General features: G+C 33.0%; 1 protein-coding gene across 8 annotated transcripts in view; it reads right to left on the bottom strand.

The window, feature by feature from the left end:
• Positions 1-17,084, bottom strand: part of DYNC1I2 (dynein cytoplasmic 1 intermediate chain 2) — a 53,277-nt gene that overhangs the window by 26,129 nt on the left and 10,064 nt on the right. For 4 of the 8 annotated variants that reach the window (XM_040229337.1, XM_040229335.1, XM_040229334.1 and 1 more), the window contains exons 4-6: positions 13,698-13,788; positions 7,977-8,036; positions 5,395-5,510 (exon numbers count right to left, since the gene is read on the bottom strand). In XM_040229337.1, coding sequence (XP_040085271.1) covers positions 5,395-5,510; positions 7,977-8,036; positions 13,698-13,788 — 267 coding nt within the window. The remainder of the gene's footprint in view (positions 1-5,394; positions 5,511-7,976; positions 8,037-13,697; positions 13,789-17,084) is intronic. The other 4 variants (XM_040229339.1, XM_040229342.1, XM_040229341.1 and 1 more) reach the window with 1 other exon arrangement.

Genomic DNA, 17,084 nt, shown 5'->3' with positions numbered 1-17,084 from the left:
CTGGAATTTCCTCTTTAAAAATCTGTGTCTAAAAATTGCAACAACAACAAAAAATCCATGCTGATGATTTTTGGTGAATAAGAAAAGACAATGCCATTTTCAAGAGAGTTAAAAACTTCTAAAAGATAAGGGAAGAAAGTAACTTTTCCAGGCGTGTATCTGTGGGTATTACACTCCTGCCATGAGAAGTTTTTTTTTACCTGCCGGGAGCGAAATTGACTAAGGTCACATGTTCCTAGTCAATTTCATTCACAGTAGGTGCTTTAAGACAGCAAAGCAGATCAGTTCAGAAATGGTACTATCAACTTTCAGAGTAAACTTGAAAGCAAGAACATGTACTTTTCAAAAGAATAAATTCAACCATTTTTTAAAAAATGAAAAAGAGAGGTAAGTCTAAGGCCAATTTTTATCTTCAATTTGATAACATTATTTCTGTACTAATTACACTGCCTACCCAAGTTCAATTTACTGTCTTTTACACTCAAACTGTGAATTTCGCAATTTTGTCTCATAGTGAGTTTGGGAATTTATTACATATTCTTAAATGCGAGCCAAGGAGGCTAAGTTTGAGAAGCTCTGTATTAAACCAATGGAAAAGCAGAGGGAGAATTAAGCACAAAGTGTTCTCATTATAAAGCTTTTAAGTGTAGGGGTTTTTTACCCCTCTTTCTATAACTTCCATAAATTGGGAAATGGAACAATGTAAGAGCCCTGGACATGAAAATAATTGTAATGATACAGACAGGAAATCTCATTTTTATAAATAGTTCTAAAGGCTAAGGACAGCCCCATGGTATTACAGTATGTTTCTCATTCTCCTTCACTTATACACCTCAGCAGTAGTGGAGCGTTAGTCGCTTAATGACGTCTGACCCTTTGCAACCCCACTGACAGTAGCCTGCCTGGCTCTTCTGTCCATGGGATTCTCCAGGCAAGAATACCAGAGTGGGTTGCCATTTTCTTTTCCAGAGAATCTTCCCAACCCAGGGATCAAACCTGGGTCTCCTGCTTGGCAGGCAGATTCTTTTTCATCTGAGCTACAGGAGGCCTATATACCTCAACCTTTAACTAAAAAAAAATAATCAAGTAGATAGCATACACTCAATACACTAATAGAATCACTGAATTCTTGTTAGGTTGCAAATGAATAAACATGGATCTTTATAAAATGAGTATCTAAGTCTAGTCCACAGAGGAAAATTTTAAAGAGAGTGGTACATAGGTGTACCCATTAGAAACTGGGCTCAGTTTATGTATCTTGCCACTTTTACCCTCTATTAGTGAAGATAAGAAAAATTCTATTTAAAAACATGAAAGATTAAAGCTGTTTATTCATTACTCTGAGCTAATCACTATAAAATATTATCTGATGCAAATTTACCAATAAATAAGTAAGCCATGCTATCTTTTAATGAAATGTTCTTCAAACTACAGGTCAAAGCCAACAATTTAGTTATGACAATGAAAAAAATGAAATACAGTAAGAGCAGAGAAGGTATTATTTCAAAAAACTTTGTATCAGTTACAAGACTCCCCCCCTCTATCCAAAAGTAGAGCAGTCCTTGAAAACGGTCTTAAGCTGAAATGGTGTAAACTGAAGAAGCGATTACTTTAGGACACAGCTTGTTAACATGTGCACAGACTAAACACAGCAGATGCTCAGAGACAGTTTAAAGCTATGGCAGCTTTCTGCTGAGATGCTGAGTGTAGTTTCCAGGGAAGGAGCTTGGGTTTGTCATACTCCTCAAGTGGCATAAGTGAACTTTTAAAATTCGAGGGATGTCTGTACACATCTGTATCTACATTTGTACTAGACTGTAATTAATATAAATTGAATTTCTTACCACAGGTAACTATCATAAAACAATGAAAGGGCTGCTTCAGTGACTGCGTAAGAGAGAAAGGATACGTTGGAATCAGCCAAACTTGGTTTAGGATCTTACCCTTAATAAGCTCTCTTTTAGCTTCAGCTTCTTCATATGTAAACAAAATTGGTATTTAACTCTCAAGGTTTTGGTAAGAGGATTAGAGATAGTGTAAGTGCCTTACACTATACCTGATACGTAGTAAGCACTCCGCTGTTACAATTTTCAGTCACCAATTTAAACATGAGGTTTGAAGAACTGTAACAAACAAGTAGCTAAGATAATAATATTTGAGAGATGCTAATAGGTCCAATTTGCTCACAGCATTCACAGGGATACACAGAACACAGAGTAACAGCATATGTTTGTATCTAGGTCATCATGGAATCAGAGAAGGCTATAAGGGAGGATGTATGTTTCATTTATGGATCTAAGAGCAAATAATGATTACAACATGATACAGTCATATTAAAATCAAGAACCGAGACTATACTTTCTCACCCAATTTCATCAATATTGTTACTGTAGTATTAACACTGGAAAACAATATTTTCCCAGCAGTTTCCCAAGAAAAGGCATGGGGGAAAAAAAAATCTCAAGTAAGTAAATCATTCTCCTAAGTAGGCAAAAGCAATTAATTCCTTCACCAAATATTTACTGAGTTTGTACTCACTACACATCATGCACTCTCCAAACCAGGCATTACAGCAATGAAGAAGAAAGCAGTCCCTATCGTGTTCTGGAAAATTTGGCAAAAAAACTCAAGTACGATGGTTGCTAAAAGCCTTGCCCTAAATAGAAGAACCTGTATGCAATGCAGGAGCCATAAGAAACACAGGTTCAATCCCTGGGTGAGGAAGATCCCCTGGAGGAAGGCATGGCAACCCACTCCAGTATGCTTGCCTGGAGAATTCCATGAACAGCAGAACCTGGCGGGCTACAGTCCATGGAGTTGCAAAGAGTTGGACACAACCAAAGTGACTTAGCACTCACGCAACTAATTTTCAAGTGAAAAAATACAGTTTATCTTGAACTTCTGGGTAATTAGCCTACTTTACAAATCACAATCTTTTAAATTTTCCCATTAATTTCAAAATAAAAATGGAGAAAAAGTGTTTTTTACAAAACTGCCAGTCATATACTATGTAGCTATACATTCAAATTAGCTCAAAGACATTATTACATGTTCACTTTAAAATTTATATGCATGTCAAGAATAAGCAACTAAAAATGAAAATTTCAGGTAGGATATAAAACCATATGTGTGCTTGTATATGTATACATATATAATTTTTGAAAAAATGTATCGTAGAAAACAGACTGGAAACAAAATATTAACAATGGGTACTACACAGTGGTATCACAGGCATATTTCCTATTCTTTCTGTCTTCTCTAAATTCTCTATACTACAGTAATTAGAAAAATTAGAAAAATTTTTTTTAAAAATGGAATTTTTCATTTAAATGATATATATAATTATAGGTGTGTTACAACTGGCATTACCTAAAATTGCTTCAGAATTGCTTTATATTCTAAAACAATCTAAAATGTATTTCATAAATAAAAGTAAATCTTCATATTATTATGATAAAATTTATTTTTTAAATGAGATACTGTACCCTCATTTTGGCTATTTTGCTTACTTTCTATTTAACATATCTAGCTTTTCTCATTTAACATATCTAATAATATAGCTCCCAAAAGACAGACATTTCAGTACTTTGAACATATTAGTTAGTAAAATAATATTTTCTGGAAATTATAGAATCCTACAGTATCAGTTTTCTCCATTCTGGTAGTTCAGCACTTTATCTTTCCTCTTTTTTTAAAATGGCTTATGCCTCAAACAAATCTATCATCAAGGAGTTTTTTTCTGGTAAGATGAGGGATTTTGCACATATGAAAGCTATTTTACCAATTGATGGAGCAGCAGGAATGAAAAACATGTATCCATAGAAATGAATATTCACATGGTCAAATTATAAAAAAAAACTATTGGACAAAAACTTATTCCAGTTTCCTCAAAATTTTTCAGTTTAATTGTACACACGATAATGTCAAATCCTTTTGGGAATAAGAAGAAAATCAAAGGAAAAGTTTATGATATTTATTTCATGTCCATCCTTTGGGGGCAAGGAAAGGAGAGTTGTTAAAAGTACATGTGATGATCTACTATTAAGTTTAAAAAGTCTACAAAGAGTTATAATGGCTCATTTTCTTTTCAAGTATATATAAGTATGAAAATTTAAAGATTTTCATTGGTAATAAGCTAGGAATTTCAAGGATTCCCCCCACCCCCACTCTTGCTTACTTGTATCTCAGGGTTTTCTGCAATGAATATTACTTTTACTTCTCCTTAATGGAGAAATGTGGAAATTTAATTGAAATTTTAGAGATAAATTAACTTAAACATTTGATAAAGTGCTTATGCTTGATATTCTATAATTAAACAATAATAAAGTTTTCTGGCTGAGGAGAAAAAAAATGTTCTTTATGTACAGACTGCTAAAAGGATTACAATAGGCCCACAATTCCAAAATATCATCAACTCTAAAATCCATTAATTCTTTTGGTGGTAAACCCTAACATGACCAAAAGTAAAGGTATCTATAATCATTATTTATCTCACTCAGTTTGAATATTCATATCTTTTCTGTTGAATATTTATGCCCAAGATGCTGCTGGAGTGTTTACATATGGTACATACAGTACTTAACTACTTCTTTGAAATGTAAAAAATTCTGAATCCCTATATATATATACAACTCCATAGGTTTCAGATAAGAAATTGTGAAACTGTATTAGGGATCTTAAGTAAGCTTCTTTTATATCAAACATAAATTTATTAGCTTCCCTTGGAAAAACAAGAACTATCATATTAAGTTTATGCTTAAATCATTAGCTATTCAATTAGATTTTTAAAATTAGTCCCCACTGTAAAAATGGTCAGCTCCTTTTGATTTAAGACACAAAAGACTCCACATTCAATATAATGTCTATGTATATTCCTTCTGTTTCACAGAGATTAGAGGCTGCTATATAATCAACATAGTAGACCCCTTAGATCATAAAATAGGAAGTTTATGAATTAGGTCTAGATTTGTTCATTAATACAGATAACTGGCAGTATATCAGAATATAGTATGCACCAAAGAAAATAATTTACATTATTTCATTTACTATTGGATATACTCTCATTTTGGGAAGAATTACGTTCATGACACAGAAACGGAACATTCTTAAGTTTTTTGCTTCTAAAGCAGCACATAGCAACAACAAAATGAGAATGGAAATATTTGTATTTATGCCAACATAATTAAAAACATACATATAGCTTATACTTCTATTAAATTCTACAAGAAAAAATTTTCAAACTCTAAAGAGCAAATACATAAAAATAGAAACCCAAAGTATTATTTTTATAATGTTCCTCTAAGAAAATATGCCAAACAACAAAGGGAAAAAAAAAAGAATCCCCTTATTTAACATGGGTATTAATGACAATCATATTTAAGGACAGATACTCACCTTCTTTGGGTTGAGCCATAACTGGAGTCTGAGTTTCCTTTGTGTATGTGACAATTTCACGAGGAGGAAAGTCAACTTGTGTAATTTTAGCCATTCCAAGTTTAATAGGTCCTCGTCTGAATAAAGTGAACACAAACACTTTCAAACACTACAAATGATACACTTTTAACTACATCAAACCATGTTTTTTGGGAAAAGTAAGAATTAAATATCGTATATCCAACAGTGTAATTTAAACCCCTGTTTTATTCAAGAATATTTAAATAAACAATTAATTGGCTTTATTTTAACAAAAGAATTAGAAGGTAGCAAGAACAAATGAGATTTCTGAATCATTCAAGGTGTTTATTTTTCACTTTAAAAAGGCAAATAATTTAGTTTCTTAGAACAAATGTGTGGGTAATAACAGAGGAAGAGGATGGGAATTTCAGAGTAGACTGCTGAATATGGTTGGTTATGAGAAATGTTTTTAGCAGGGATATGATTCTGGAATTTTTTGTTAAGAGTTAAATATATGGATCTCATTCATACCACGTTTAGTCTCCCTTCACCATTAGAAGACATCAGCTTTAAGAGTGAGAAGTAACTTTCTGTTGAAAACAACTTTTTCTACTTGTATTTTGCAGAAATTGAGAAGCATATAGTCAATCTAGATTATAAAATATTTAAACTTTAAGTCTCTAATCTCTGTGTGATCAATACTGTCCTTGATTCACACATGGACAAACTATTGTGTAGATTATTTTAGATTTAAACTAAAGCTACATATCTTCTGAATATCATGAAATTACTCAAGTCACTCCTATCTTAAATAAGTGAAATACATTATTTTTTGACAAACAGAAGAAGAAAGTTGTGGATAATGAATATGTACCAAAAGAAAAATATATTTTATTCTGTAACTGGGGGAATTTATTATAGTAGATGTCTAAATTCTAAACCAAATATAGCATGCTTCCAAACTCCCAAAATTCTCAATAATGAATCTGTCTTACAAGAATATAAAGCTGGACATTTGAAATATATATATATGTATATATATATATATTTGGTAATATAACTTTGTTCTTATATAAACATCCTTTTCAAAATCCTGTACAAAAAAGTTTAATAAAATTAGTACATTTAAAGATTAATTTTCTCTAAGGTCCCAAATGTGGGCCACAAGAGATTTTTCATGTGTTTTCTACCTTGGAAATATCTTAGAGAAAAAATAGCATAATCAAAGAATTAAATGGAAAAATTTAGTAAGATTTGAAGTAACTTAGCAATCTAAGAACAAAATTTGAAATAAATTTTATATTCTAATTTTCAAGATGTAAACCATATGAAAAATAACTCATATCTGAAATATAATTTCATATATTTTTCATATCTGAAAAAAGGGCTTGAGTCAACAACATTAAGAACAAGTTACTAACCTAAGTACATATAGGGTTTAATAGATAAAAATCACAATACTACAACAAACAAAATAAGATTTAGGGATAGATTTGAGGAGATAATACCTTACTTATCCAAAGCCACTTTTACTGAGAACAAGCAAGCAGTTGAGGGTGGAGGAGCCTCAGGGGCAGCCAACAGAGAGGACTTCCAGCTAACTACAAGAAGAAGCCCATATACTTTTCTTACATGGCCTAATTCAAGGTTTATTTAAGGGCTTCCCAGGTAGCACTAGTGGTAAAGAAGCCAACTGCCAATGCAAGATACGTAAGAGATGTGAGTTTGAGCCCCGAGACATAAGAGATATGGGTTCAATCCCTGGGGTCGGGAAGATCCCCTTGGAGGAGGGCATGGCAACCCATTCCAGTACTGCCTAGAGAATCCCATAGATAGGGGATCCTTGCAGGCTACAGTACAAAGAGTCGCAAAGAACTGGACACAACTGAAGCAATTTAGCATGCACGTAAGGCTTATTTACTCTTAGACATGATTTCTAAAGGTATAGTGACATATGTTTTAGAAGCTTCAAACTATCAAGGGAAAAGAGCTATCTGAGTCAGGCACAGTGGCAGAAGTAAACATTTATAGTTTGCACTGTAGACTAGAATAAATAAGTAAATGAATAAATGAATAAATCAATGGCAATCTGGAGCCACAGTGTAGAAACCGACAGCTCTGTTCCTCTCAAAACCTTAAATATCATCAGGAAATTTTAATATAGGAAAAAAAATTTTCATGTTGAGTAACCTAGAAAAGATTGCATGTAAAGTATGTATTTTTAAAAGTTTAGGAAGTTTGTAATACATTGTGGAAAAACTTACATAAAAAATATAGCAATAATAAAAGTAATTTAGACATTTAAAAGTAATTTCGATATTTTATAGGTACTTTACTTAGGGGTACCTATAAAATCAGATACATATTTTTTTCATTAATGATAGAGGATAAATGAGGTGTCACAGTGAAAAATCAGATACATATTTTTTTCACTAATGATAGAGGATAAATGAGGTGTCACAGTGAAATATCACTCTTCGTATTATCTGCATGTTAGAAATTTAAGAAAAATAAAATTAGGACAATTTCACAAAGAATCAAATTAATTATAAAAGAGGGAAGGTAATAAATCTATTCAATACCCCAAATCGGAATCTGAGTGAAGCTGAAGAACTGATGGATCTGTATCCCAATGCAGCGTCCTAAATGGTTGTAGGACAACCATGAAGCATTAGCAAAAAAGGCCATAAGTTAGTCAAGCAAATACATTCTATGAATAGCTAAAGTACTGTTCACAATTAAAAACCACATGTTCCGGTTAGTACAAAAAAACACGAGATATCACTCAAACGCTCTAGTTCATGCAATGCAAACATACAACCTAGAATAGTTTAAAAAAGACAGTATTTTCAGATTATAGGAAACTAATCTTGCAAAATAAGGAATAAGAACAGACAAAACATCCAACATCCCAAATAACACATTATTTTTGGATGATAACAAGCTAGGCTATATATAGTTGAAATTTGAAGTTTCCTAATGAAAAAAGCTTTAGTAAAAACATCTTAGTTAACATATCATAATCTTGCCCAAAGCATTAAATGTGTGCAGGAAATTGTCATATTGGTAAAGGAAATGAGTCAACACATAAGCCTTTTGGTAAGAAAACCAAAGACTATTCCAGTGGGATACAAAATAGCTTAAGTTTCCAAAATGTGACCCTTATGTAATTTATGGGTTAAGCACTGCCTTGGGCTTACATGTCATCTGCTTTGGAAAGCAACTAAAGATTTCTGTCTCTAGGAAAAAGCAGACTTTTTTTTTGCCAGGAAAAATATTTGATGTTCCAAGAATTTATCTAAACTAACTAAGCTTTTGGAGAATATCAATCCTAAATAAATATTTGGTTGTGTTTAGCCTTGCCTATTGGGTAAACAATTTCCACGGGATCTTTTCCAAAAGATTTAAGGAAAATTTGGTCATTACTAGAATAAAAGGTCCTTTCCACACTGGTACTCCTGTAGATTAGCAATATGTAAGATAATTATGTATAGTACCATACGATGCTAGAATCCCTATTAAAAAGTTAAGCACAATACATTCAGTGCTACCATCCTTGTCAAATATATTTGTTTCTCATTTATGCAACAAATTACAACATAAAACTAAAACTACTATTAATATTTAAATATAAGAAATGAAATCTTTACTTGCCTATACAACTTAACAGTAAAAGCAATCAAATGAACTAGAGAAACGCTTCATTTTAAAAATATAAAGAAAGATTTTGGGATTTAAATGGTAATGTGTGTACACAAAGAAAGAAGAGGCCACAGTGAAGATTTACTTTATACTAAGCAATGAATAGCAACAAACTCAGGCTTTGTTAAACCAGAAGAGGTTCTATGAGATGCTCTCCAAGGAATGTTCTGTACATACCCTTTACATTCTCTAAGAGTCTGAGCTGTTACCAATGACATAGAGCTCCTTGTTAAGGACGTCATTTTGGTCTAAAATAAGAGTAAAACTCTACCTCAGAACAGAGCCAGTACTGAAAACATACTGCACAAAGTATGGGATTATATTAAAGGCATCTCCAGACATATAAATTAAAATTTTAATATAATCCTGACACATATAATCAAAAGCCCAAGAGATAAACTGATCAAGAATGTAAAAAAGGAATAAGGAGCATGGATTATTCATTGAATAACTGTTATCTAAATCTCAGAGTTAACAGAAGTGATTGAGAAAGTGAACTGGAATCTTAATGATATGCAACCTGCCAATCAGCAAAGTTACAGAAATATCATTTTTCATGGCCTCCTATGTACTTATTCATAAATTACTACCAGGCCGAATAGAAACTTTTGGCATTGAGAAACTGTGATTCAGATGTTTTGATATCATACTTGGTAATGTCTAATATGTTTTTTTCCTACTCCCCAAGTGCAGAAATCGTCGACTGTCTTAGCCAGCTAAAGGAGTTGAGTGTATAGGTTTATACATCTCACACATCTTCATGCATTTTGCTGTTTATTTTTTCATTATCATCATGCCAGCTCAATTTATATCCATTCTTTTTCTTTCTCAGACTCTAGCATTCTTTTAAAAAGTCACATATTTTAAAATGCGAGTACTTCACTGCCAATATCATCAATTAATCAACAATATTAATTATTTCTCTATTATGGAATCTAGAGATGATTTAAAGGAATTCATAGTTTTCTCGCTGTGTGTACATATATATTAAAAAGTGAAATATTTAGTCCTCTTGAAAATTAACAATTAAAAGTTAGTTTGGGTTTTCAAAGGAGATGACATATATTAAGACTAAAAAGATATCAAGTCATCTCATTAAAAATGAATTTATTTTTCTCTCCCATTAATCTTATACTCATTCTCTAATAAAAAAACAAATATCCTTTTTAAAAAGTATCTTTGATATTAATTTCTCATTTTGAATTAATTTCTCAAATGCTTTTTTCTCTGCAACCACCCTGTGTGATCTTTCAGTCTTTTAACTTTACTGAGGCTTTCAATAGCTAAGTCAAAGATCTCTCTTGGTAACTGTCACATTGCATTTGAAAATATGTGGATTGTTATATCTTTTGATCATGATTTCTAACATAATTTCACAGTGATAACAGACTTGAGAGCACAGGTATGATTTCAATACCTTTAGATCATGAAATTTTTGCATCTTGTTTTATGTCCCTGGATATGTTCCAGTGTCTCCAGGTCTATAGTCTATAGGAACTTGAATAGAATTTGTATCCTGCTGTTGTATGAAAATTGTATAGATTTTAATTATGTTGAATTGGTTCATAGTGCTTTTCAGGTCTAGTATATCCTTCTACTTTCTGTCTGTTCATTCTACTAATTTTTGAGAGTTTGACATTGCAACTCCAACTAAAAATACTTACGTATTTTTAAAAATTGTAATATAGTGGAATTATATGTAACTTTGTTCTGTATTTTCCAAGTCTCCTGTAAATGTTATATTTTCATAATTTAAAAAATAAAAATAAAAACACATATCCCTAAAGATACTCAAATACTCGTTTTCTTGTTTTACATCTACAAATCTACACTTTAAACACAATTTAGCACATTATTCTTAGGATTTTTCAATACTGCTGCTGCTGCTGCTGCTTAGTCGCTTCAGTCGTGTCCGACTCTGTGCGACCCCATAGATGGCAGCCCACCAGGCTCCGCTGTCCCTGGGATTCTCCAGGCAAGAACACTGGAGTGGGTTGCCATTTCCTTCTCCAATGCATGAAAGAGAAAAGTGAAAGTGAAGTCGCTCAGTCGTGTCCAACTCCTAGCGACCCCATGGACTGCAGCCCATCAGTCTCCTCCGTCCATGGATTTTCCGGGCAACAGTACTAGAGTGGGGTGCCATTGCCTTCTCCATTTTTCAATACAGTGAATACTATATTTAAGTTATGTAAATTAATGAGCATTAGAATGCAAGTTCCATGAAGGCAAGGACCAGGAACATTATTTTCTTTGACAGCCCATGGCACTTAACATTAAATTGGCAATTCAATTAATATGTATTCTAACAAAATAAACATATTTAACAGTTATTTACTTCCTATACCAATTTACAATATTCCAATTGGGTCTAATAGTCTTTAGGTTTTCCAATGAAACTCAGGTGGTCATATTTTAATTTGCGTACATGCTACATAGTATTTTTGAAAGCAAACTAGCTGATGCTGGATTAGAGTAATCTTTCTATTCCTGTTCAAAATCAAGAACAATGAATTAACACAATACAGTATAGGCATTAAAATAACATATAATATCAAGTAAGGAAATTTAATAAAATTTTTTGTGTTTTTTACCTTGGGAAATATTTTTACTTTGGTAATGTATTATAAGGGGAAAATAAAACCCTTCTGAAAATGCCCTTTTACTAGGAAAGGAATACTAACATATTTGTATAAAAATACAGAAGTACAAAAGCATGAAACAAATTTAGCCTTTAAAAATGAATTTAGACTAAATAAATTCAGCCTTTAATCTATAATATATTCTTTTATCATGTCACTTAACGTCCAAAAAGAGTATTGTTTAAATCTGCAGTTTCAGTTCTATAAACAGAACAGGTTTGGAAAGCACATCTCAAATTCAGACTGGTGAACCTTTTGTGTCTTCTAATTGTTAATGACAACTTGATTATTCAGAAACTGATTAAAGGACTGAGTTTATGGATTAGTTAGCCCCTTTTCTTCTTTTTTTGTCTTGTCTTTTAGATACTCATTACTTGTTTGCAACTTCAATCGAGGTGCCTGGGCACAAAGAAGATAAACTTCTTAGCTTACTTCTCATTAAAAGGTGTGTTTAGGTTTTCCTGAGGTAGAGATTTAACTTCCTAGCCCAAAATAAGGATTCTGAATAAAGACTTTTAACTGGCTATGTTTAGTCTCATTTCAGTTGCCATAAGAAATAAAAATGTAAGATGTTGTTAAATAAAGATTCAGTATTATTAGGAGTGTGACAAAGAGAAATACTTTTCTCAGTATGGTATTTGGAAAGAAGTTGAAATCTTACTGAATGTTTGAAAATCAAGCCCCAACATGTATGCAGGATGATAAAACAAGTGTGAGATAACTGTTTTACAAGGAAGATGCAAGTTCAGGACACTTGGCAGCGACTTTTTTTAATTGAGGTATAACTGGCATATAATATCAGTTTCAAATATATAACATAATGATTTAATATTTGTATATATGGTGAAATGATCACAATAAGTCTAGTTAACATCCATTTTACATAGTTACCAAATTTTTTCTTATGATTTTCTCTTTGTCTTTAAGACCCAATCTCTCAGCAGCTTTCAAATATACAACATATTATTGTTAACTACTGGAGAAGGAAATGGCTACCCACTCCAGTATTCTTGCCTGGAAAATCCTATAGACAGAGGAGCCTGGCAGCCTACAGCCCATGGGGTCACAAGAGTCAGACATCATTTAGGGACTAAACCACCATAAGGTGTTTATATATATATATGAACTGTTAACTACAGTCTCCATGCTGTACATTTATATCTCCATAACTTATTTTATAACTGGAAGTTTGTACCTTTTGACTCCCTTCACCCATTTTGCCTACCCGTTACCTCCCCCACCTCTGGCAAACATCAAAAATTTTTTAAATGAAAATAAAAATGAACCAATCTCTTCTCTGTATCTATGAGCTAGTTTCATTTTTTAAATTTCACTTATAAGTGAGATCATACAGTATTTGTCTTTCCCTTTGATTTCTTTCACTTAGCATAATGCCCTCAAAGCCAGTAAATACTTTTTAAAATTTTTATTGAAGCCAGTAAACACTCAATGTTTCCTTAGCAATTATTCCTTATTCTTGATATTTTATGCATTATTATTTTCTACCTAATTAGAATAACTTAATAGAATTAGGCTGTTTAACCGAATTGTTTATTTCAATTACCAAATGGAAATTAAGCATAAGAGAGATTTTACACTATTTATACCCAAAACGCTCAAATAATAATCAATACAATGCTGCTTAAATAGAAAAAATAATTTAATGAATTAACACTTCTATTTTTATTTATTTATTTATTTTATTTATTTTATTTTTTTTTCACTTCTATTTTTAATATAAGAAAATCAGCATAAATCAGTTAGTCAGTAGCTAAATTAATCAAGTGTGACAGTAAAATAATGTTTTTAAAAAATTTCCCCCCAATTTACAACAATTTCTGTGTCATTTAGATTTCAAAATGTTACAACTAACATGACTATATAGAGTCGCTCTATACCACTGACAGTAACTGGGTAGTAAATGCATTCTATCATTAAAATATTGAAAGAAAATTACTGTACCTAGATCCCACGGCACCATCTCCAGAGTCCTGGCTCCCAGCTTCGCTTGGTGTGCTCACAGATTTGGAGGATGGAGACATAGGAGGAGGGACTAAATAGTGAAATAGACAGGTATCCGCTGTTACTACACGCAGAGGTTGCTCAGCTTATGACGTTTCAAAAGTAATTTAATATGAAGTAATTAACAAAAAATAAAAAATAATGGCAAACCAAAAAACGAAAGTACATGAATGAAAATGAACAGTAAAAGAAGAGGAGAAAGACAAAGTTAACAACGCATGCTGACAATTCATGCAATTTCTCTGGCAAAATGCATTTGGGCTTTATATTAAAAAAAAAAAAAGGCAAGATTATGAAAGGATGCATTTTCATCTCGGCCAACACCAAATGTGGGTACTAATTTTCAAAGGAAAGCATTCCTTCTCCCCTTTCTTTTTGCTTTTAAGATCACCAGATCATTTATTTTTTGTCAATCTTTTCTTTCAAAAAAAAATTAATGTCTTAAATGATTTTCCCCTCCAAAAAAATAAATAAAAAAGAGCCAATTTAGAGAAATGACTACCAGTAGAGGAATGACTCCTTTAAAAGTTCATTAGTTTCCAGCAATTTGGGTGAAAAATGCAAACAGGCCATAAAACAGCATGCCTTCTAGACGTGATGCATAACATAAAGTGGTGCATGCAGCTTAAACAAGGCAAGGCTTAATGGTAACTTCCTTACCCCAGTATTCAGAAAAAACTGAAGTGTACAGACAAAGATACAGACACCCAAAATATTCTTAATCCCTTCTTATAGAAAAATACACATTTTTCATAGTATATAAAACAAACAGCAAATGCTCTCCCCTAACTTGTTACTTTTAACATTAGATACCAAAAGTTGAATATGAGTACTTCATGCTATTATACTTGTAAACTTTTTGATTACCATTTCAGGGAGTATAAGAGGATCATCACTGCCATCTTCTGGTTGAATTTTACCATAAATGCCCGCAACCCCAAGTATCTTTTTAAAATAATTTTTCAATGTACAATATCAAGTGACTAATACATTTTATGTTGAACTGCAAGCTCTTCTTTTAATAGTTTACTGAAAAGAAGGTTAAGTTCCTAGTTATATAGGAACCAATCTAAAGAAATATGTACTTAATTAAAAGTCTGTGTTTTTGGAATAGTCACATTCACTGAATCCTTAAAATTATGTTTAAATGTTTACACATGCTTCTGTAAAAACAGTGGGTCTGCAAATCTAACAAAATGCACAAGTATAGTATGATGATTTATATCTTAAACATAGGTACAGAACAGATCAATCTTATTTTTCAATGCCAAATTCTACTGGAAATCCATAGGAAGATTAGAAGGAAAAAAACCATAGCTAGAATGTTGATTTCCTGAGGTACTGTGGTTAATTCTTGCTCAAATTTCAAAAAAACATAAAAACATAATAAAAGGTTTATAATTTTGCAATTAAAATCTCTCAGAAACAAAGCTAAAACCAGACTGCCTTTATATAATTCACATGTGGATAGTACTGTGCTAGGGGCTGCATGTATAACTCAAAGTAGCCAAACATGACTTGTATCTGAAGTACAAGAACTTCAGTGTCCCCTAACTTCTCTTACTTTGCCAACAAAGGTCCATCTAGTCAAACCTATGGTTTTTCCAGTAGTCATGTATGGATGTGAGAGTTGGACCATAAAGAAAGCTGAGCATCGAAGAATTGATGCTTTTGAACTGTGGTGTTAGAGAATACTCTTGAGAGTCCCTTGGACTGCAAGGAGATCCAACCAGTCAATCCTAAAGAAAATCAATCCTGAACATTCATTGGAAGGACTGATGCTGAAGCTGAAGCTCCAATACTTTGGCCGCCTGACATAAAGAACTGACTCATTGGAAAAGACCCTGATGCTGGGCAAGATTGAAGGCGGGAAGAGAAGGGTCAACAGAGGATGAGACGGTTGGATGGCATCAACTCAATGGACATGAGTTTGAGCAAACGCAGGGAGTTTGTGATGGACAGGAAAGCCTGGCGTGCTGCAGTCCATGGGGTCGCAAAGAGTCGGACACGACTGAGAGACTGAGCTGAACTTCTCTTAGGTTAAGTTTTTCCTCATCTTTTTGTCCAACACTCGCTGTGAGGCTTCCCCTTAAGTCCCAACTGATACAGTAATAAAAGTAATATCTAAGAGTGGTTTGTCTACTGTGCCGTAAGCATAAGCACAAATATGTGTATTGAGTTATAGTGAGGTACTACAATGTTTTCATATTAAAGATTTCCAAAGAAGAAATTTTTAGCTTTTTAAATTACATACTCAACTTTAGGCTTAGGAAAATAATTTTTCTAAGTATACATAAATGAAAGATTTGAGGAAAAATAGTGATATGAAATTAAAAGACGCTTACTCCTTGGAAGAAAAGTTATGACCAACCTAGATAGCATATTGAAAAGCAGAGACATTACCTTGCCAACAAAGGTCCGTCTAGTGAAGGCGATGGTTTTTCCTGTGGTCATGTATGGATGCAAGAGTTGGACTGTGAAGAAAGCTGAGTGCCAAAGAATTGATGCTTTTGAACTGTGGTACTGGAGAAGACTCTTGAGAGTCCCTTGGACTGCAAGGAGATCCAACCAGTCCATTCTAAAGATGAGTCCTGAGTGTTCTTTGGAAGGAATGATGCTAAAGCTGAAACTACAATACTTTGGCCACCTCATGTGAAGAGCTGACTCACTGTGATGCTGGGAAGGATTGGGGGCAGGAGGAGAAGGGGACGACAGAGGATGAGATGGCTGGATGGCATCACCGACTCGATGGAAGTGAGTCTGAGTGAACTCCGGGAGATGGTGACGGACAGGGAGGCCTGGCGTGCTGCGATTCATGGGGTCGCAAAGAGTCAGACACGACTGAGCCACTGAACTGAACTGAATTGTGATACAATATAAAATTCTTTTCCAGTTAATGTTTCCAGTCACCTTTCTGGTGACTTTAACTCTAATCAATAAGTTCCTCGCCAGTATCTTAACTAGTTAAGACTGTATTAAAAAAATATTTTATGAAAACAGGTTAAACAGTAATTATACATACATAAGTAAATACATTAAGCTAGCCAATTCTCTAAAAGTTTCAGAAATAAAAAATAAATCACAGGGGTGATGCAATCAAATTATCACAGATCTTCAGCCAGAAGCAAAATAAATCACAACTTCAAGTTTGTAACCAGACAAAAATCTCTTTCCCAGAACTATTCCTTCAACCAAAGACAGTTTTCACATCAACTGATAAAGACTCTCATTAAGGACTCAAAGTTATATCTGGCCCACCAAACTCATCTTGCATCAATCTATACCACAGAAGGGACAAATCTAGAAAAAGAAGATGACTATCATTGA

Source organism: Oryx dammah, unplaced genomic scaffold (assembly GCF_014754425.2).
Source record: "Oryx dammah isolate SB20612 unplaced genomic scaffold, SCBI_Odam_1.1 HiC_scaffold_27, whole genome shotgun sequence".
NCBI classification, from domain to species: Eukaryota; Metazoa; Chordata; class Mammalia; order Artiodactyla; family Bovidae; genus Oryx; species Oryx dammah.
Note: the sequence above shows the minus strand (reverse complement) of the source record. Positions and strands in the feature narration are given on the sequence as shown.